Source organism: Haliaeetus leucocephalus, unplaced genomic scaffold, assembly GCF_000737465.1.
Source record: "Haliaeetus leucocephalus isolate CR32 unplaced genomic scaffold, Haliaeetus_leucocephalus-4.0 Scaffold76, whole genome shotgun sequence".
Taxonomy (NCBI): domain Eukaryota; kingdom Metazoa; phylum Chordata; class Aves; order Accipitriformes; family Accipitridae; genus Haliaeetus; species Haliaeetus leucocephalus.
In genome coordinates, this window is record NW_010972512.1 from 340,360 (window position 1) to 363,111 (window position 22,752).

Sequence of the window (22,752 nt, forward strand, 5' to 3'; positions counted from 1 at the left end):
CTGATTGTTAAAGAATATGTAAAACTACTTTGTTAAAGCATTAAAATTATGACAGTTGAGATTTGTTAGACTAGTAGTATGCTTAAAACTAAGTTTATGCCCAATGTTACAAAACAAATGAAAAAAAAAACCCCTTAAAATATGTTGTACTAGAAATATTTGATTTAGCATATGGAAATACAGTTTGTTGAAATGCAGTAGTAGATTTTCGTAATAGCCACTTCTGGTGCAGAGATGTTTTTATTGTCAAAACTGACAAAAATGTTGGAATCTTAAATTTAGTCAAGGTAAGGAGAAAAAGGGCAGTGTCTTCATTCCAGATTCGCAAAGGGGGAGAGGAATCGATAAAAAGATGAGATCTATTAACTCTGAAAAATCTGAAGGACTGGCAAGCAGAAATTATCTATTTGGTCATCAGATTTACAAACAGAATTTACTCATTAGTGTGGAAGGAACACACATGTACAAGTTAAGGAACTTATGTGGCTTAACACTTTAGAGTTTCAGTGTAAAAGAATCTTCCTGTCTAAAGACAAACTTTTTTTTAAGTGACCTTCATTAGCATGTTTCTGTAGACTGAGTTGGTTTAATTCTTGAAGGGGGGGAGGGGAGAGAGTACAAATGCCAAATGAATCAAATTGAATATTGAATTTAAATTTCTCCCGTTTGCTGATTTAAAATACTGCAGCTGCAGGGCAGAGGAATTCAGATGAGACAGCTATGTGGGAGAGAATACTGACCTTACTGATCGCTGTGGGACAATAAAAAGAGAAACAGGGTAACAGTACAGTTTGGGGGAAGGAATCTGTGATGCCTTACTTTCTGCCTTTAAGTGTTCATACGTACCCAAACATCGTGCTTCAAAGTTCAGGAACATGGTTATTCCAATGAAACCTAAGATTCACGCTCGTGAAATACAGTAGCTGCCAATCAGCCTAAGTAAGCATAACAAGCAAGAAAAGATGAGATGAAGATTATTCCTTTGTGGTCATTGATTTGCTTTTTGGAAACAGCATCAGGCATCTCTGAAACATACGCATGCTTCTTCATATCTAAATTATTTTTATTCATATGGATAACTTAAGCATTATCACCTGTCTTTGCAAGTATACATTGAAATAATCTGCTGAAAGACTTAAGCATGTAGCTCAGATCTGAGTTGAGGTTTTGGAGTGTGTGACCTATACTGTGCATGTACATGCTAGGATAACATTTCATGTTAAACTTAATGTTTTTTCCCCTCATATGCTGTATAAATGTTATTCTTAAATTGAAGAGAGAATCTGTGGATTCTGTGATTTCCCCCACCCCCCAATTGGCTTTTGGTGTTGGTCAAGATTAAAATCCTCTGTTACTTGAAGTAACGTTGTATGAATGCAGTGTGAGTCAAATAGCAATGGGTCTTGCACTGTATTGTCATTGACCTGTAGTCTTATGGATGCTCATGGAGAGGTCTGTGCTTGTGGGGTGCAAGGTGGAGAGCTGTTGGGGACAAGAAAGGAGATTGTGAAAAGAATAAAAGGGGTTTTCCTGGAGATTATGGGGAAAGAATCTGTGGCATATGTAAAGCAGAGGGGTCTAGATTAAGAGAGAGAGAGATGTATTCTGGCTGTGGACCATGGGGAAACTTCTCTCTTTTTTTCTGGGAGGCATGTAGGCCTAGTGGAGGTTTTTCTGCTGGTGTGGCTTCTAAGGTGAAACCTATTCCATTCCTTGCAGTGACTTCTGAGAAGAAAATGGTTTGGTGTTTGTTTGGTTTTTTTGGGTTTTGTTTGTTTGGGTTTTTTTTGCTGCCCACCCCCTGTCTCTGTCCCTTTTATGTCTTGATTAAACTCTTACTTCTCAATCCTGTCTTGGCAGCTGACTGCAAAGCAAGTTTTTGCATGGCAATACTGTGTTGGATCATTCTGGAAAACTGTTTTCCTGAAACAGTTAAAACTAGCAGAGGGTCTCTCCAGGCCCTTCAGGCCCTTTTGTGTGTGTGGCATTGCTTTTGGCATGTGTTCAAACCTAGACATCTCGGCACCTCTGTATCAGCCATTTGCAGCTGTGTGGATTGGTTTGGCACTTCTCTTGATGTAGTAGTGTCCTTTTTGTTCTATTTCAGGTCTGATCTCCAAGGAGGACTGCTCAGCAGCTTCAAAATTGAGTGTTAGAGTAGTGTCCAAGACAGCCAAATTTGTTGTTTGCCTCCGAGTCAACCATGACTTGGGGCAGGGCGGGGGGGGGTGGTGTCAACAAGTATCATCCATGTGCTCAAGAAAAACAAGGAGGTTTCTTCTTTGTATAGCCCTGAAGTTCTACTTGAAGCACCCCATCAAGATTCTTGATGTCAACCAGTATATTAAGAATAAACCCTTGAGACTGAAGTCTGAGTTGATCAAGACAGCTCGCTGGCACAACTCTGCCAATGTCACTTTGCTTCAGTGCAGGATCCCTGTTCATTCACCAGTGTTAATCCCCATGAGGAGACTTCATCAGTTTAGGGATTTAGTGAGATACTGTCTCCCAAAGCACCTCCTGCATAGCGTGTCCTGGGTGATGCCAATGTGCACTTCATTGCAAAGAAAGGCTGAGGTGTTGGGTGAATAACCTGTGTCGGCAGCCTCAGTTCTGCTGTGGTTTGAGAACCATGCTGTGCTCAGTATGGCCCATTCCCAGTGTTCCAGTGACGGTGCTGCAATACTTTAACACATATATCTGGTTCTGTTTGGCCAGGTGTCAGATATTGGTGTAGTCTGTGTGCTTCTGATATCAAAGACAAGAAATATGTTTGAGGTAGCTCTGACCTTGTGTTCAGCATAGCTAGTGCTGATCTGTGCATCTGCAGTGCTACATGGCTTTCACTGTCTGGAGAACTATATTGCATGAATGAGAATAGGTCAGTTGCTGGCTGGTAAGACCTGCTACCTGGATTTTAACGAAGGTGCTAATTGCTGGCATGAAGGAGCACAGAGCTCGTTGCTCCTGGAAGAATTTCCCATCTTAAGTTCTGCAGTAGCTAAAATGCTCATGTTATCTATCATCTGTTTAGGTGTCTACATTCAAGTTTGTGATCCCAGTAGTGGTCTAGTGCCTTTGCAGACCTGTGAACAAGGTGAAGGTATACTAAGCCTCTTGCCCGATCTTGCAGACAGACAGTTATCTTTCTTGCCAATGTTCCTGTTTCAGATTATCTCCTCAGATTCATATAGGTCTTCCTTCTTAGCAAACATCTTGCAGTGGAAGACTAGAATGCTGGATGGAGATACTGAGTGTCATTGGGAAAAAGCTTTTATTGATCTGTTGCCAGAACCATTTGTGTCATTTTTCTTTGAAACCTTCTGGGATCTTTTGTACTTTTGTGACAAGGGGATTGTTGTGGTCAGTGCAACGTTTCTGAAAAAAATACCTTGGAAAGCTTTTCAGTCCAGTCCTGGGAATGCAGACCTGGCTGTTGGTGAGTGAGCAGTCTTTGAAGCAGGTAGTAAAGTGTTGGGCTACATGAATTTGAGCACCTCCGGAATTAATGGAAGATTTCGGCACAGTACATATGGTTCCTGTTGGTTGCTCTGTGCATCCTTGGCATCATAAGTTTGAGGGAATCTTACACCAGGAAGAAAAATAAGGCTGCCTTTTAAAACAAGCTGTTGTAGGTTTTGGTTATTTAAAAAAAATTCTCATTTTAGGAACTGCAGTGCAATGGAACTCAGTCCTAAAATTTCCTTATTTTTGGAGGATGTAGAATTGAAGGCCTTTTTTGGGAAGGCTGCAAAGTACCAGTCTCATTCCAGGTTGCCTTCCCAAATGGAGCTGTTAGGCCTTCTTTCCATCCTTGACCTGTCCGCTAAGAATATAAGTGCATTCGGACTTCTGATTTATGTCAACGTGGATTGACAAATGTCAGCTAATGAAGTCATAGATCCAAGTTAGTTTCTAGGCCTGGTTCTCAAGTCTGAAATATTTACTGACATAATTTAGTTGTTCCATCTTTGGTAGAGAAAGATCAGGAGATTCCCTCAACATATTTCAGTAAGGGCAGAATAAAAAACTTGTTTTCTTCTGTAGCATTTCTCATTTCATCCATACTGACCAACTTATACCACCTTTTCTTTTTGGAATTTTTTTCAGTATGCTAAGGTTAACAGTTCTTCAGGGGCTGTTTTTATTCTCACTGGCATGGGAACTGTTCACCACTAGTGGAGGAAGTGGTTTGCCACTAACTTCCAGGATGGCCAGAAAGTGTTAGTCTTGCAGTTGATTGTGTCAGTGCTTGGTGAAAGATTAGGAAGAAAGAAGCATCTTCTTTATCAGTACTCTGCTCCTTTTCTTCATCTCTACTCTGCCTTTATTGCTTCTGCATGCTTTATTCCTGGTGTCCCATGAAAATGTTTGCCAGGCCTTTATGCAAGGGCTTCCTATAGTTTTTTCCTAATGTCTGAAGAAAAGCAGTTCTAATTGGTTCTGAATCAACAATGCCCTAGGCACTCCTTGTTTATCATGGGAGATGTAGATGGTAAATATTGCAGATGGAGAGATTAGAGGCTATGGTAACATGATTTGAAGTTGATAGTCACTTGCCAAACTCCTGTCAATTTAACTTAATGCCAGGTATAAGTCTGATAACTTGCCATCACGGTGTGCTGGGGAGTTTTCTGTGCTTGGTATCTAGCTGTGGTGCCTCCTTTTTAGGCAGCAGGTGTACCTTGGAGGATAAGGAAAATAGAATATTTTTTTAAAGTTTTTGGAAAGTGTTAAAATATATAGCAACTTCTTAAACTTGGCAGGAGGAGAATCTTGGCAGCAGGAAGGATTTGTATCATATCTTGGGCAAATTTGGTTAAAGCAAAGGAAATTTCAACTTTTGTCTTGTAAAGCTGGAAAAAGCTCAATGTTTCTTCCTTTCATTACTAAATAATTATACTGTACTTCCATACTCATCAACATATTGGTGTGTTGTGCTTGTAGGGCTTGAATTTTATACAGCACAAAGGCAAGCAAAATTGCCTTCCATTAAAACAATTTTAAAAGTGTAAGTCATCTGTTTTATACCTCAGATATGTTGAACAAAGAAGGTTCAGCTGTTTGAGTGTCATTTAGCAGAACAGGAGACTTTTCTGAGGTTGTGCTCAGACAGTTCTGACAGAGCTGGAAGGGAATGTGTATTTAATGACATAACGTCACAGTACAACTGAGACAACCTGCCAGCTTAAAATCATCAGATGGGGGGAGTCTTTTCCCCTGCTTCTAGCTTTGCAGTTTCTCCTCTTGCTCTCCTATCCTCTGGCATTAGCTCTGGTGCTTATCTTGCTGCAAGGAAAGCAGATTAAAACTCCTGACACAACAAAAAGTGCTTCCCTCCTGGTGTAGTTTTCCATTGCTTTCATGGTACAAATTGGTTATCCTGTGGGCAGAAGGGTGCTGGGACTTGCTGGTTTTGATACTTGAAACATGGAAATGGGGAGTGGAAGGTTAATCAGTGGGTGAGGGGAGCAAGACCTCTCCTTCTATAAGCTGCCAGCTGTTACTGCTTCCACATGTTAAAAATAAAAAAGATTAATTTTAAATCTATACTGTGCTAAATCTCAAATTAACAGAAGTCTAGTCATAGTTTATTCTAAAATGGTGTACTCTGTTATTGCCATTTAAAAAAAAAATCTGACCTTCACGAGGAGAAAGTATGAAATAAATGCCAAACACAACAATAGCTACTGGTGAAGGGACTAGAAGTCCCTTCCTACAGGCAGCGTTCCCTTTCTGGACTTAAGATTTCTAGTTGCTGTTCCTGACTTCCCATTTTTCAACTTCTAGTTGTCAGTAGTGGTGCAGTCATTGGGAAGGCTGATCCTTTAGTAGATCCTGATCTGTAAAATAAAGCAGTGTACCATTGCTGCTCAGGCCCTTAGCATAGAGGGCAGCGGTGTCTGTAGTTTCACGAAAAGCTGTAAGCTGATGCTACATAGTTGTCTTGTGGTGTTAATGGTTGTAACACAAAATCACCTTATTTGAGAAGCATACATGGTCATATGAATGCTTCTGACCCATCTTAATGCAAAAATAAATTGGCAAACTTAACCAGTATTAACTACATGGTACTGTAAGTCTTGCTGGCTCACTCCGCGTTAAGATGAGCTAGAAGCTTTTGCATCCTCTGAACACCTGACCTGATGTTTTACTGGTGGCTGAGAAGCAACAATATCTTAAACTGCTCTAATTCAGCTCGGATTGATTATCCCCTCAGGCGAGATTAGCACTGTGCTCAGGTAACACCTGCTTCAGATAATATGATCAGTTTTCAAGCAAACTGCAATTAGAGAAATTTTTATAGCATCTTGCGTTATTCTTTTGGCCAAATGAGTGTATTGGCCAAAAATTCTATTAAAGTAAACACAAAGTTCATCTTTGAACCTGTGGTAATTAATTGTTCTATGGTGGCACTGAGAGATTCAATGAGAAGCAGATTTCATGTTGAACTTCGAAGGTTTACACTAAACTTTCAGAAGGGAGTTAGAGTTGCAAGCCTGCTGCTAAATTTCTGGTGCTTGAATTTGTCCTTAGACTGATTTCTTGCATCAGGTGGAGCATTCATTTACCTTTATTCTGGAAATACAGTGGTGGGAATCTGAATTTACAGCATTGGTAAACTGAGTGTAGCAAGAACAGATTATTAGCTAAGTAAGCATTGCTGATTTAGCTATATGCAGCCAAATTTCTGATGGTATTCCTGTAGTGAGAACTCTGTATTAAAGAAAAAACTTGATCCTCTTGGATTAGCCTTAATTTCATAAAAAATAAAAGTGTTTGCTTATGCCTGTTACTGGTGGAGTCTGAATTGGAAAGGCATTCATGCTTAAACATTATTGCAACTTTATGGTGTAAATTGACATGTCTGTATGTTGCTAACAGGCCAAAGTGTTTGGATGCTGTGGTAATAAAGTAACACAAATAGTGATGACTTAAGGAGTGCTCAACTGAGCATCAGGAGGCCATGAATTCACTTCAGGTTTTTAGGAGCTTTTCTGTTAATTCTGTGTGCTTCACAGCTGTTTTTAAGAGCTGCTAAACAAAACTATGTTGTTTTCAAGCTAGAGATGTTTAGCTCTCTTAAACTGAGAGGATGAACAAATCTGCAGCAGCAAACTTGAGAACCAGAGTCTGGAACCATACAAGAAATTAGCTTCCTGGTGGTGGTGTTTTCCAGAAAGAACATACCAGTCTAGGCTTCCTGAATCTGCTAGACCTCATTATTCTACTGTTGCAGGAATAGGGTTTAGGTATCCTGATTTTGACAATTTCAAAGTCATGTAAAAGTGCTTTAAAATCTACTATTCTGGCAGGCCATGAAGGAAGAGCAGCTTGGGTCTGTTGTGAGATTGAGTTGAGTTGTAGATAACCCTCTGCATCTGAAATGTCAGGATTCAGTCCCTGCTGATGGCTGACGAAGGCAGAGAGTATCTTCATGTGATGGAATTTCAGGATGTTTTCTCAAGGCTTTCTTTAAAAAGTTGCAAAAATAGAAACTCTATAAAATACTCAATGTGCACCAAAGTTAGTGTTCCAGTACAGATTGATCTGTTTCATATATACAATTAAGCAGTCACCCAAAGACAACCATTTAACAATAACGGTGCCTTAAAATGCAGGATAAGCAATGTGTAAAGGAGAAAACGTTTAGAAAATAAGTAGTTCCCAGTTAATATACTGAACTGGGTCTAGTAGATCTGGCTGCTGCTTCTCATTCTGTCTTTTAAGAGTTCTGGGCATAAGGTTGGAATTAAGGTTGAGGTGGCTGTTTTGATTCTGGCTAGTCAAGTGCTTGGACATGGGGAACCTGATTTTTGACTCTGCTGTTGTGAATGCTTTGGTGTTTACAGGAATGTGTACAAAATCTGTCTTGGTGCTTTTTATTAACATAAAAAGCCCCAAACCCTTAAGAGCTCTTTAATGGTACATAGTTTTGTAAAATGCTGTGCTTGTTAGTTTGAAAGAATGAATTGTTCTGGAATTTTCAACAAATGATTTGCTTTGTGAGTGGAAAAAATGTGTAGTTGAAACAGTTGCTTGTTTTTGTTTGTTTTTTTTTTTAAATATTCAAACTTATTTCAGGTGAAGAAAGTTTGGCTTATTGAAATGCAAAGATCTAGAACTTACTTGGGATTTTTCTCTTTGCAGATATATTATAAAATGTCTAATGGTTATGAAGATCACATGGCTGAAGATTGCAGGGATGATATTGGTAGAACAAATTTAATTGTGAACTACCTCCCTCAGAACATGACGCAAGATGAGTTACGGAGTCTATTTAGCAGTATTGGTGAAGTTGAATCCGCAAAACTTATTCGGGACAAAGTTGCAGGTATAATCTAGTATATAAGAAGTTTTTACTTTGTGGTACACTGCTCAAGCAAATACTCAATTGAATGCAATTTAATGTAGAAATATTAAATATTTTTGTGTGTAATCAAACTATCGACAAGTATGCATATAACTACAGTAATGCTAAGACTAGATATTAACTATTAGGAAGATAGAATACTTAAGGCTAAATTAATGACTGTTTTGTATATGGTTAAGGGTTCCAAGAAGTACAGTTCCTAAATTTGAGCATCAGTAGGCATGTCTAAAACTAGTTTGAATTTGGTCCCCAGCTGATTTATTCTTTCTACAGTCTGAACATTTTTTACTCTACCAGAGCTCTGAATATGCAAACAAACCTTTTGATCTGATTTTAATCAGTAAAATAAAGGTGTGGCATGCATCTGAAACAGTTGTAGGCCTTATCATTCTTCAGGAATTTAACTTGTAGGTTCTTTAAATAGGTTTGTTAGTAGTAGCTTTAAAAAAATGAGAGGAATGAATTGTTCAGGTTTGTGAAACTTAATGTTTCCTTGAAAACAAACGAATGCTGGTAGAGCAATGGGTTCCATAAGCCATATCTATTTAGTTGCAGGAGCTTTTTATATGCTCTGTGAAGACGTTTTAATCCTTGCACTGTTAAAAATCTTTATTTACAAATTCTGATTATTCTTGTTCAGCATTCATGGAATCTTGGATTCAGTGGGAGAGCATGGCTGTTTCTGTACATAAAAGTAATTGTGCTGTTAACTAGCTATGCGTGCTTGTTTGTTCTCAGCCTGCAGACAATTGCTTTGTGGAGTTTTCTGCTGCACATGCTCACTCTTGTATTTCAGAATCTAGCAATACTGACTTAGATCATAATCTAATCCATAATGTAACAGGTCTGAAACTACTTCCCTGTCTGTAAAAACTGCATGAAAGCTGGTGAAACACATGAGAATTCTTTGTGTGTTATTATCTTAACTGACTTTAGTACATTATTTTATATGCTTGAGAATAGACATGAGAACTGAATAATTAAAAACTTCAGAATTTACTTGCAGAATGTCTTCTATGTTTTCCATGTCTTTAGTTTTCCTAATTTATTTCCAATGAAGTTTCACGTGATGGCTGTCTATCTAAATCTGTACTTACAGGTTGTATATGTAAAATCATCATGAAATAGTTACATAAAATACTGATTTCTTTGAATATTTTGATAGCTGAGTATTCAGCCTAGATGTTGTCATACAGTTTGAGATGCTTAGAAGTAGAGGCTTGCTCTGGAGGCTGCTTTTGCAAGGAAATAAGACCACTTGTTTAATGATAGCAAGCCATTCATCAAGTGTCACGGCTGATCCACACCTTAGACTTTCAAATAAGCACAAAATCATCTGCATGGGAGGTAAGGATATTTTAAGTGGGAAGCAAGACACATCATTACCTGAAGTTTGAGAGTCTACTTCACACTGTTCCCTGTAGCATCGAATACTCTGGTAAAGTCTGGTTAACTTTAACTTGGAACTTGACAGTGCTGGGTAGTCTGTAGTCCAAAACATGCTTGTGTGCTTCAGGTTTTTCATAGCAACCCTCTGAAGAATCAAAAGTAAAATTCCTGTTAGCATTGCATAGAGTCCTTGAGTGCCTGTGGACAAAATGCTCACTTTTCTTTAAAGTGATTGCCAAGTGTTTAATTCTGCATGGCTACGTTGGTCAGATGACTTAATTTTGTTACTACCTAATTTTTCATTTACTTGCAGCACTGTTAGGAGCAATTCCCAGTCTTCTCCATGCTCACTGATAGTTTGGGAATATCGGTAACTAAGAATTGGCTTCTTCAGCAACCCTCTAAAAGTACCACTTTTTCTCTTCCTTTTGCTTTTCTTTCTTCCCCTTCATGTTTGCATTAAGATTTCTGTGTTGCAAAATTCCACTCTAAGCAGATCTGATGTTTGGCTGCCCCTGGAAAGAACAGTCTTGTGGCAGAGTTCTGCTTTCCTTGTGCCACCACTTGCATTTTTCTGACCCCATGGCAGACTAGCAGGAAACTAGAGCTGCAGAAAAACCTGTTTAGCTCCCTGACCTTGGTTTCTGTGAGGTCAAATAAGGCAAAATATTGGCATGTAAGATGTAGTTGGGGGGTTGAGTGACCTGGACAGGAGGGAGTTAACCTCTCCTTTTGTTGGAATTAGACTTTTTAGATAGTTTAGTTCTTTTCAATGAAATTACAGCTTTGGTGCCCCCATGACATTCTATTAAATCAAAGCATTTTGTCTTTGGAGTTGCTTTTATTGACTGTATTTGCAGAGTTAAAATCAATGTTTGTTTGATAATGCTTTTTTTTTTCATAAAACAATGACTGATATGTATGTTTTTTCTCAATTAATTCTCTATTAATGAGACCTGTAGGGCGGAAAATGTCTTATGCCTGGAATGCAGCTTTTAATGACTTATCGAACTAGCCTTAGCTTTCTGGAGACTGATTACTTTGATTCAAGAATTGATTTGAAAGCCAAAGTTTTTTGTTTTGTTTGAGGAAAGTATTTCATTATGATCAGAGTATATATGTTGTTGGGTTTTGTTTCAAATACAGCGTGGTGTTCCGTGTATTAGATTGTGTTTATAAAATTTAGAGAAACTCTTTGAAACCACTAGACTACTTATCCTTTATTTTGTTATTGATAAATGCAATAGGAAATTGAAAATAGCAGCAAACCATAGTGTCAGTTTACATTCCTTACTATGAATTTTCTACTTTGTGTACACATGGATTATAGCAGTTGGTAAAAGTATGGCTATGCATTTGTTTTGTTGTTTGAGACATAACTTCTTTTTCTGTTTTGTGCAGTAACTGTGAAGAGAAGCTTGTGCACAGTAGATGAACATTAGACAGGGTGCAGTGCTCCTTCAGCTCTTCCTGATCATACTGGAAAGATAGGGTGCTGGTCTCCTCATTCTCCAATTTGTGTATTGCATTCTTAAGCACTTACAGACATGGCTTTGCTTAACTTGTGATGAGTGAATCTTTACTTGGGCAAATACTGGATTGTTGATTTATTGCTCGCTGTACTTGTATTTATGTTGAGTATGTCTTGGACATCCAGGATTTTCATAAGAGAACTATGGAACTCATATTGGATGTTGTTCTTTCTGTCAGATCTTAAGACTAGCACTAGCCATACCTTGGGGCTTTGAGCCCTGGGGAAACATTAGAAGGTTGTTTCCCAGTGTAGTACAGCACAGTGTCAAGTCGGAGATGTAACCTTTCACTGTTGCATCTCCTGGCCTTTTGTGGTAATTGCTGAGGCCTGTGGGTAGCCGTTGACCCAATTCAGTTGATGAAATCCTCACTTCCTGTGGCTCTGGCTCATGAGGCTGACAGCAAAGAAAAGTACTGGGGTTTGTCTGATCAGTCTGCACTGATTAGACTGTAGCCCTCTAGCACTGACTTCAGACACAGTGGTGCCAAACTTGTGCTCTGTACCAATTTCCTACCCAGCAATGTGTATAGCGTTAAATGTCCTCTTTCTTGGAGCAACTGCCTTCTACCATAGATGATTCGACAGAAGAAATATGTCCTTGTTACGGATGCCTGCAATAACCCAATCCAACAGGTGTTAAAACTCACATTTATTCTTCATTAAAAGTTAGTTAGAAGTCTGGTAACATTTTATAAAACCACAGGCTCAATGATGTAAAGAGAATGAATACTACACAGCCGACTTAAGAATCCCCAAGATTTAAAGTAGTGGCTCCAAAATGCGCGTATCGCTTACCTAAAAGCGGAGGGCTCTCACCCTCGAGGAGTTACCTCAGGCGGTGCCCCGACCCAAGGGGGAGTCCCTGACTGACCCATTGCTCCGAGGAGGACTGACTCCCATGTGTCCTCTGGCAGGACTCCGTTTATACCCCTGTCGAATCTGACCTGTGGTCACTTAATCCCTGTTGGCCAGGAGGGTCACCTTGGTGTACCTGGCACGTCTCGGTTGTCCAGTTCCAAGTTTCAACCTGTGGCCTCCAGGGTTTTCTTCCCCCCCTTCCCCTTCTCCCTGCCTGGAGAAGTTTTGTTTCCTGCTGGCGGGTTGTGGGGACTGCCATAGTCCTGTACCATATTTTGCATTGGGGGTGCTTGGCTTAGCTGGGACATCCAGATTCTGGGGTCTAGGTTTCCAGCCAATCTGCTGTGCTGGACTCCCTCTTACAGGTGAGCATTTTAAAAGCATTTCTCCTCCTTCAGCATCTGTTAATGCAGAAATCCAGGCCTTTGTGCCACTCTAGTCTTGCAGCACAGATGCAGGTGGCTTGTTGTGTTAGGATGTCTGACTGCGCGCAGTGTGGATGCTTCTAATCAATAGCTGTAAGTTTTCTGTCCTGGTCATCTTTAGCCTGCTGTTCTGCAGGTGTACACAGACTTTTAGTCCTTCTGGACCAAATGCTAAAGCTGAAAGTTAGCCTGGCATGAGTGTAAGTTTTATTTAGTTTCTCTGTCTTCCCCTTACCCTGCTGAAGTGTTGGTGCTTTCAAGCCTCACTGTCCTAAAGCTCTGAAAATGTTGGGTTAAACTTTTCCCATGTGCTTAGGGTCTCAGACCACTGTGGGATCTGCTTATTGTTCATGACAGCCGTAGCCCTCCACTAGTATCTGGTGACAAGTTTGCTCTGTGCAGTTCTCTGTAGAAGTGTTGATGGCAGTTGATTTTGTTAGGGAGGCATCCAACTTCTTGAGGGTTCTTGTTCCTTCCTTCATACTTTCTGTATTGCTTGAGCAGGGAATAAGGTATCCCTGTGATACTAATGACTTTCTACTCTAGGAAATCTAGGATAGGATCCTTCAGACTGTGCCAAAGAATCTGTCTGTACCTGTCAGCTACCAAAATATGGCCATCTATGTGCAGACACTGAAAGGAGACAGTGGGTTTCCTCTCCAGTGTCTGCATTTGCTTATGTAAGTTTGAGCTGTGATGGAGCATGCTAAGGTTGAACTCCTTGATCAGCAGCTATCAGGGACAAAGGTATCCACTCCACTGTTGCTGAAAAATGTGGAGCAGAATGGACATTTTGGGGTGACTTGTTAAGGTTGTGTGCAGAAATCTGGGGTCCATCTCAAAAAATACTGTCATTACGGCTCACTTGCACTGCAAGTGTGTTTGTGGCATGTTGCATACAGGACCAAAAAGAAATCGCTTCTAGGTAGTTGTCAGGAATCAGTATGCATCTTCACCTTTTCCTTGCCTTTTTCTTTTCATGATGTCTTCCTTGGAAGACTCTTTCACAGAAATTATCCAGCTGAAGAAGAAATGAATGGCTGTGTCCTTGTAAGCTTCTAAAGCAAAAAGGGAAGGAAGACTTTATTGCACCGCTTTCAGATGCTGAAAGGCAGTAAGTAGCTCTCTAGCTCACATGACAGGGCAACTCTATTCATTTCACTAGCGCAGTGGACTCCAGTCTAGAAACAGAATTCTTAAGTGTTCTTGTTTTGTGGAAAGTGTTTAAGTATTCTCTTTCGCTGAAATTGTTTCCTTTTGCATGGAAAACAACCATGAAATTGCTTATGCAGTTTTGCTGTTAACTGTGTAATTGGAATGCATCATTACCTCTGGATTATTTTTTCTAGCTTTTTAATCACATTTGGTGGTATGCAATTTCTGTAAACGTGCGTTCAAGAAAGCCTAGCAACAATGGCTAACTTAATGAAAAGTGCAAATGGTTTGCAGACAAATTGGCCAGATACTGAAAATGTTAACACCCTTCTAGCTTTGCCAGCTTCACTTAATTTCCTTTATCCTAAGGTTAGCTGTATAAACTATCTCAGAGGTGATAACTGAGTTCTAGCAAGGGTATGGGAATACACTTAAGGAATCCAAGCAACCTTTATATTAAGTGGGTTCAGAGCACAACTAGCAGAAGCAGGAGCTGGTGCAGCAGTTTCTGGGCTCTGCTTCTAAGTGTTCTGGGAACTTCTGGGATAGTCAAGGGACTTCTGGGAACCCTCTGAGGAACTGGAGTGCTTACTGCTGCCAGGAGAGGATAGCTGCAGGAGACCTTGACTTCTAGCAAGTTGCTCAGAGCTCTGTCAGGTGTGCTTAATCAAAGGGACGGTGGAGCTTTTGTTCCAGTTGACCCCTGGTTAGGGAGAGTCAAACACCTTTTTATCTATTGCTTAGGACAGACCTATGTAATAGCCTAGCCTCAAGCATAGCTCCCAGAGTGCTGTGAACAGGCACAGCAGTGCAGATGGGGGCCATGGACTGCGTTGCCATCAGCTTGTATGCACTTGGGAATGGTGGTGACGTGCTGCCCAGTTTCCAGCAGTCACTGTAGCAGCTATCCCTGTAACATCGGAGGCCTTGACTGAAAAGGAGCTACCTTGACTGAAAAAGAAGGTGGAGCTCTGCAGGTCTTGGGCTGCAGGGAGTGCCTGGGGCCTCTCACTTAGGGTGGGTAGAGACATGTTCTTATTGCTGCAGGAAGTGTGCACTGCTTGGAGGACCTGTGTCACCAAGTGAAGGAACTGTGGTTGAATTGAAAACTAATCTCTGAGGTTGGTGATCAGCAGCACAAAATCCAGCTGAAGGTGAGTCACTGGGAAAGTACCCAAAGTTTGATATCAGGGCCAACTCTGTTTAAAATTTTCATTAATGACCTGCATGATGGGACAGGTTGTGCCCTCAGCCTGTTTGCAGCTGATACCAAACTGGGAGGGTTGTGCTGCCATTCAGAAGGACCTTGACAGTGTTCTCTGAAAGCTTTAAGGCAGCGCTGGCATAACAGAGGATGACTTCCTACTGGTTTAGGGTTGTGGGTATCCTTTTACTCTGTCTGGAGACAGAGAGGGTTAAATATATTCATGCTTAGTATCCCTCCTTAAGATACATAGGCACATAAAAGTCAAAAAGGCCAACACAGTTGTACTAGCCATTGTATGAAGTACTGTGCTTTACAAAAGCTGATATCTTCACTTTGTTTGCGTCATCAAGCCATAAAAATGAGCCATATAGCAAAATATTCAGTTGTACTCTAATATTTCTCAACATGTTTTTAGTGGGAGTTATTGTTCCACATCACCTTAGAATACTTTCATTCTCTTCCAATGGAGCAGCAGTATGTTTCTGCAGAATAGCAATTTAGTTCAGCTTAACCTATGATTGTGTTGACTCTGAACACTTGCTGAGGTTCTGCATTGTAACGTTGGCAGCTAAAAAGGTGTCGTTATTTGAAAGCTGGAGTTTGTTCCTAAGGAGATGGGGGGAGTGGGTTTTTCAGCCCTCAGTGTCTTGAATACTCAGGTTTCTGTTCCAACCACAGATGAACAAAATCTGTTCTAAATTTTAAAGAAATGAGATCTTACAGTAAGTGGGCAAGGCATTTTCCTCCCAAAGACTTCCTCAAGAAATCAGCCTGTGGTATTCATGCACAATTTTTGGCCTGGTATTTTCTGTGTTCACTTTACAAATCCTTTTCAATTCACAGCATCTAGGATGCTGGCAATTCATCTGGAAAAAGAGCCCCGGAGCAACTTAAATTAAATCTCAGTAAAAAAACATTCTGGAAATGAGAGAAAGGAAAAAATACAAAGCAAACATATAGAAATTGCAAGTACACAGAAGGGCCTCATTAAATGGAATTAATTACTAAAAATATTAAACCTTTTGTTTTCAGGATTTAAAGCTGTCACTCTTACTGCATATAGTCGAATTCTTAAAATATTGTGGAGATAGTGAGATCCCTGGAAGCTGTCTCTTTGAGCCGGGGTAAAGAACAGACTTATGTGAAGTGAGCATTGTAGCTTTTGACTTTTATCTGAAGAAGTGTCTGCTTGAATTGCTTGTAGTCATCTTTGTTTCAAGGCAAATGCCATTTATTTTGCAAATGGAGGAGAGGCCACTTTATTTGTAATTCATAATGTTTTCCTGAGTTGTCTGAAGGTCAGGCTTTCCGAACCAGTTAAATGCGATTTTTGCCCTTAAACTTCCATAAATGGGACTATTCATTGTTTGGCCATGAACAGAAAGAGGCTTGTGTCCTGGTTTATAAAGCCAAATGAAGCAGTGGGGACACATTGTGTATTTGAAAATTGTTGTCAGTAAAAGTAGGTATTATTTTCTTTGGTTCCTTTCTAGTTCCTTTGTGTTGCAATTAAAAGTCTTTTCAGTAAGACATACTGGTTTTAAGTCTTAAGCAGAAGCAGGAACTGGCTCAGATAGCAATTTGTGTCTTAGTCGTAGAAACTGTAACAAAACTGAATTCAGCTACTGTGGAAGAAAGGTACTGAGCTGTTGGATTGACACTGACCATAGAGGCATTTAAAGGACAAATACCATGGAAATGCTTAAATACAAACCTAAGCTTTTGGTTTTGTATTCTAGAGGGTATGCTTAAAGTTGAATAAGTGGAGCATGATGCAGTGATTCGTGGTGTAGTGTTGATCTGACTAATCCAGCCTTACAAGTACAGTGCTTCTGAGGTGTCTTACTAGGTTAGGCACAAGATCAGACTATCTAGCCAGGCTGAGCTTAGCCCCCAACCTGACACAAATGTGATTGTGTGGAACTTCTGCAGTGCTCTCTTGGTGTTTGCGTGATTAATGATAGTTTTGGACAGCAGACTGAAGTGGAGATGAAGCAGAACTGTAGAAAGTAATTCAGAATGATTAATTGTAGCTTCAAGAAGTTATTGAGGGGGAAAAAACCAAACTTGCTTCTGTTTTCCAAAATCTGTATAAAAGACTGTAGAATATTTGGGGGAGGGCAAAGTGAAAGTGATTTTTAAGATTTAATATGCTGCTTCAGACCTGTACTAAGACTACTGAACTTGGTTCTGTCTCAAGCAGCATGTTTTCTAGTTTTCTGGGACTTGCTGTGGTCACCATGGTACAAGTGGGAAAGAATGTGTGTGTTTCAGAGAAGCAAAGCAACTTCTCAGTGTCACTGATGAAGCTAGATGTAAGAACATTGCTGAAGAATGGAGGACTGGGTACTTGGGGACAGGATCAGGAGAGAAGTTTTGGTTCAGGCTGTGGCCTTTAGCTTCAGGCTCATGTGTTTTCAGAGTAGCTGAGATGCACCATCTATATATTTAGTGAAGGACTGAGTGTAGGGGGTGTTTCCTGTATTTTAAAAAATATCCTGTGAGCTCTGTGGTAGACTAGTAATAAACAGAATCACTTCTATGTTGTCATGATAGGGTTTGATCAACTTAGACTTGTAATGGAAAATCATGGCCTTCTACTGTTAGTTTTGAAGATCGTTGATTAAACACTTCAGATGTTTGTTCACATCCAAAAATGTGTTTTGACAAAAATCCTTCAAGAAACTGTTTTCTTTTTTTTTTTTTTTTGGTAAGGATGCCTTGTAGTATGAAAACAAACTGCCAAGGACTTAACAAATGACCGCTGTTTGTCTCCAAAGTCGAGCCAAGTAGTGCATGTAGAACATGTCAGGTTCTGAACTTGGCATTTAGAATATTAAAGTGAAAAAGTGGTTAAAAGTTATTATGTGGAGCAGATTTAACATTGGGCTGAAGGACGTAAGGAGGAGCTAGAAACCAGCATCATCTCCTGAGACCAGTGGACAAAAAAAAGAGAGAAGGAAACTAGTGGAAACTGACAGAAATGAGTTTTCACTCTATTAAAAATAGACTAAGAGTGGGTGCTTCCAAAAATGTGTGGTGGATTAACTAGTCCACTGAAAATTGGCAGAGGCTGTGTTCCTAGCCAAGTAGCAGTTTTGGTAATTCCAGGCTTTGGTTTAAGGACTACACTAGAAATAAACTCAAAACTTAGAAATAGTTCCATGAATGGGAGAAAATACTGTGAGGAAGAAGAAAAGTGGGATTCTTTACCTTTGCTAAACCTTTCATTAATGTTTAGTTCTGTTACATCCCTGCTTAGATGAAGTATGCATATATGCTGTCTTAATACAAAAAGACCTTGTTCTGTGGAACTGGAAGAACCTCAGAGTAATGTAGGGTTGAGTTCCTTGTTCTGTCATTTGGGATCATAGGATGGTGCAGTTTTAAGGAACGCTAGTCCAGCCTCCTGCTCAGAGCAGTCAGCTGTGAGGTCAGACCAGGTTATTCAGGACTTTATCCCATCTGGTCTCGTAAACTTCCACACGCTCCAGTCCTCTAAGGATCTTAGTGGCCCTTCACTGAACTCTGTCCAGTTTATCAATGTCTTTCCTGTGTTGGGAGACATTAAAAATTGGATGCAGTATTTTAGTCCAGTGAGTGTTGAGTAAAGGGGGATGATCTCTTCCTTCTGTCTTCTGGGTGTACTTATGTTAGTACAATGCGGGATGTTCTTAACCTTCTCTGTCACAGTGCACTGCTGGCTCATGCTCGCCTTGCTCTATACCATGACTCCCAGGTCCTTTTCCATAGAGCTGCTCTCCAGCCAGTAAGTGCCCAGTCTGTGTTGTTGCCAGGGTTTCTTCCTTCCTGTGATCAGGACTTTGCGTTTGTCCTTGCTGCATTTCATAAGGTGCCGGTTGGCCCATTCCTCCAGTGTGTTTAGGCCCCTCTGGGTGGCAGCCCTGCCTTCCAGTATATTGACAGATTCCTCCCAACCTGGTGTCATCTCCAGTCTTGGTGAGAGCGTGCTCCCATCACCTCTTCCAGGTCATGGATAAAAAGTTAAAACAGCAGGTCCTGGGATAGACCCCTGCAAAACTCCACTTGTTGCAGGCATACATGTAGAGTCGTGGTGGTGGGTTTTGGGGGTTTTTTGGGTCTCTTTTTGAAGATGGATGTGGCATTTGCCTTTCTGCAGTTGTTGGGGACCTTTTCCAATTTCCATGACCATTCAAAGATGATAGAGAGCAGTTTTGGCAAGGATATGAGCCTGGGGTTTCGGCACCCTTAGAAAGAGCCCATCTTGTCCCATGGACTTGTATGGGTCCAGTTCTCTCAACTAATCAGTCCCTGACCTGATCTTCATCCACTGGTCATCCTCCTTGAACTTTTTCCTAAGTGCAGAGGCCTGTTAAACTTTGTTGGTGAAGAGTGAGGCAAAGAAGGCGTCATGTACCACTCTGACCAAATCACACACCCTATTTAGCAGCTGTCCCACATTTTCCTTTTTCAGCCTTGTACTGCTGGGACAGCAGTAGAAGCTTTTCCTGTTACCCTTGATATTTTTTTTGTTTGTTTGCATTCCTTTCAAGTCTCAAATGTAGTTGAGCTCTGGCTTTCCTGAGACTGAGTGGACGGTGTTTCTAAATTCCTCCTTTTGTAGGCTGTCGCTTCTTCCATCTCTAGTATGCTGCCTGTTTGCACTGGAGCTCTGCCATGATTTCCCTGCTTAGCCAGGCTGCTCTGCTGACACATCTGCTTGTTTTCCTGGCTGTTAGGATGTTAGGAGACAAAAGATGCTGTATGCATAGTGTTGACTCGTCGCAGGGGGTTAGAATATAGCCTCTTTATCACTTGTTCTGCCAATCCTACCTTGCTGCACTTCAGCATTTGCGTAACCCTTTTTTTGGAAGTTTGATGCAAGGGTGCTTGCATTTTTCTCAGAGTTGATGTGGTTATGTATCCCCAGCTATACAATAGTGTAACTGTACTAAAGAAAGCCCACGCAAAGCACATCTGAGCACTTTTAATCTGTTCTCATCCTCTGAAACTACAGAGTCATTGCTTTGAATTCTGCTTTTTCAGCACATTGATGTCTGGTATTTGGACGTGGTACTTCTTGATGCATTCATACATATTTAAGCTATCTGGTTATCACTCACAGCACATTTTGTAAAGCCAAAAAAGCCAAAAAACCAAACTTGCCTCTCTTTCCAAGACGCCACATCTTCCTCGGAGTGATGTTTGGGGAGATCTGTTCCATCCTTCTGTGTTATTTACTTGGGCTTTTTTAATTTAATCTCAAAACACTGTTTCCCAGTTCAGGGGGGGAAAAAAAATTCTAAACTAAAATGCCTTCATACTGAGGTGCTCTGGTATAACAGGAGCCAGGTTTAAATTTAGGTTTTCTTGAGAAGGATAGGACAGGGAGAATCTGCTTTCAGAGAGGGCAACTAGTCTGTAGTGAAGTGGAAAGTAAGTACTAATTCTGGTCTCATATTAGACTCCTCAGTGAAACTGGAGTCGTCAGTCAGTAGCTGGAGGGGAATAAGAAACGAGCTAGTAACTGAAGCAGTGCATCTCAGGGAGCTTGGAAAGGAAGCAAGGACATGGACAGAAAACCAAGTGATGCACAGAAAGAAAATTAGTGCCCTCTTTCATGAAAGAGCTTTTTATCATGGAAACAAAACTAGATTCTTTCTGCTGAAGGAGTATAGTAGTTTGCTTAAAACTAGGTTTTATGGTCACTTTGTTAATTATTCATCCAGATAAGGACCTACTTGTTTTTTTTTAATCTTTGTCTCTTGAGTACATTTGCATTTATGTACATGCAAACTTTTTAAAAGTTTTTTTTTAAAGGTTAGTTTACTATCCACTGAAATAGTTTGAAAACTGTTACAGTACTGCCTTCTTCTGCACAATAGGTTTCTAGCAGGCTCTTTAATAACATGATAAAGCAAATAACTTGTCTTCTTGCCTGGGATAAACACTTGACATAAATCATAATGCTGTGTAATTGCCAATTCCTTATATTTTCTAGCATGCCCTAAGAGGAAGGTAGTTTTTACTGTTTAGGAGGAGGGAATAGGGAGTAAAATGTGAAGCAGAGAGCATTCGTGAAGAACGATCAGTCAGGGGAACAGTGGAACATGCATCTTGCAGTGATGGGACTGTTGTGTGTTAGATATCCTGGCCTGTTAGGAGATGGGAACTAGTAACTGAACAGCAGGAGAAGGCTGAGAGTGATGGTATTAAGTATTTAGAGCAAGATAAGTTAATATGTTGTCAGTTTTGTGTGGGTTAGCTTTTTTTTTAGCACTTAAGCACTGTAAAGTCATGTTACACTGATGTAATTTAAAGTTGATAAATACAGACTTAAGTGGGAAGGTCTGTATTCTATTTTTTTTTGGGAGAAAAAGATAGGTAATTGATATTTTATGATCTAGTGGCAGGTAAAAGTTAACAGAACTCTAATTTCTGGGTTTTAGTACAACTTTACTGTCAAATGCCTACAGCAAATATGAGAAAATCTGGTAACTGTTGTAATCCTGTGACTTTTCAGGCCCTCTTTTAAATCTGTGTATGTTTCTGTAAACCCCATTATGTTCCTGTTTTCTCTTTTCCCAGGGTGTTCAACCTCTTTGATAAGGAATAGTCATTGAGCAACCTGTATAAAATTAGAAGTGGAAAAGGTGCAGAATTTTGCTCAGATGAAAACAGTAAAGAAGGCCAAGGGGATATGGTTACTGCTTGTGTGTACTTTGGGGAACACTTTGAAGGGTAAGCGTGTGTAAGCTCAAGGACAGTATTTGCGTAAGAACAAGGGGATACAAAGCATGAAGTCCTGCATTTAGAAAAACAGAGTATTGGAGCGGGTTTGTAGAACATGCTTTCAATCAGAGTGCCTGGGACAAAAACCTAACTGCTTTTAATGTGAAGCTTGCTTACATTTTAGGGAAAGGGAATATGTACAGTTTGTGATTACAGGGACTGGACCTAGATCATGTAGGCCCTTTTGGTGTCCCTGAGTCCTGTTACTTAGTTTTCGTTTTGTCCTGTATATAGGTAACTTAATCTTCCTTGTCACTGATCTTGAACAGTGCATAAACATATAACCTGTCTGACGCTTTGCAAGAAAGCTGCTGGATAAGTAATGGTTCCATACCTACTGTGTTCTCTGGAGCTTGTTGCAAGAAAATAGGGAGGGATACTCACTCACACTGCTCATAGGCTGAGCCCCTGATTTCCATGACTCGGAGTACTGAAGATAGTTTAATGAATTTATATGGTGTGGAATCCTGCTCTTCCCCTGACAGGAGAATATAGTCACCTCCTTCCCAGTGGAGCGTCCACCCAGGGAGTGACAGCCATGACTGCTAGGGCTCAGTGGTTCAAACTTGGAGGGATTAGTCTTGTTGGAGTCTGTTTCCCTGGTTTTTAGGGGCCTATTTCTGTAAACTTTATTACAACCTGGTCAGTAGTTTGCTGGAATATTCATGTTTATGTGGCTTTCATGGCAGACTGAAAATACTGTAAAGCAGCTGGTACTCTGAGCCTTCAGAGCAGATGCTGGCATGCTGTACCTGTGAGGGGTGTCAGATACTTCCTTAAGATGGAAAAAGTCATTGCCTACTGTCTGTGTGGTATTTCTTCCCTCTTATCTTTGTTTTCTTGGTCAGATTCTGGAGAAATAAGCCAGGGTCCAGGTGCTAAACATCTTTCTAACTGTTAAATTACTCATTTTCTTAATCAGGGGAAAAGAATCTCTGTAGGTAAGTGATTGTGGACTAACCAGATTTGATCTAAATGATTGACCATCTCTGACTAATAAAACAGAAAATTAATGTTATAAAGATATCAACAAAAA

At 40.3% G+C, this 22,752-nt stretch overlaps 1 protein-coding gene across 3 annotated transcripts in view; it reads left to right on the forward strand.

Moving 5' to 3' along the window:
* Positions 1-2,247: 2,247 nt before the first annotated feature.
* ELAVL1 (ELAV like RNA binding protein 1) overlaps positions 2,248-22,752 on the forward strand; it is a 34,872-nt gene continuing 14,367 nt past the window's right edge. The window contains exons 1-2 of one of the 3 annotated variants that reach the window (XM_010580404.1): positions 2,248-2,331; positions 8,152-8,335. In XM_010580404.1, the coding sequence (XP_010578706.1) occupies positions 2,251-2,331; positions 8,152-8,335 (265 nt within the window). In that variant the 5' untranslated portion in view covers positions 2,248-2,250. Of the gene's footprint in view, positions 2,332-2,401; positions 2,675-8,151; positions 8,336-22,752 lie in introns of those variants that run through there. The other 2 variants (XM_010580419.1, XM_010580412.1) reach the window with 2 other exon arrangements.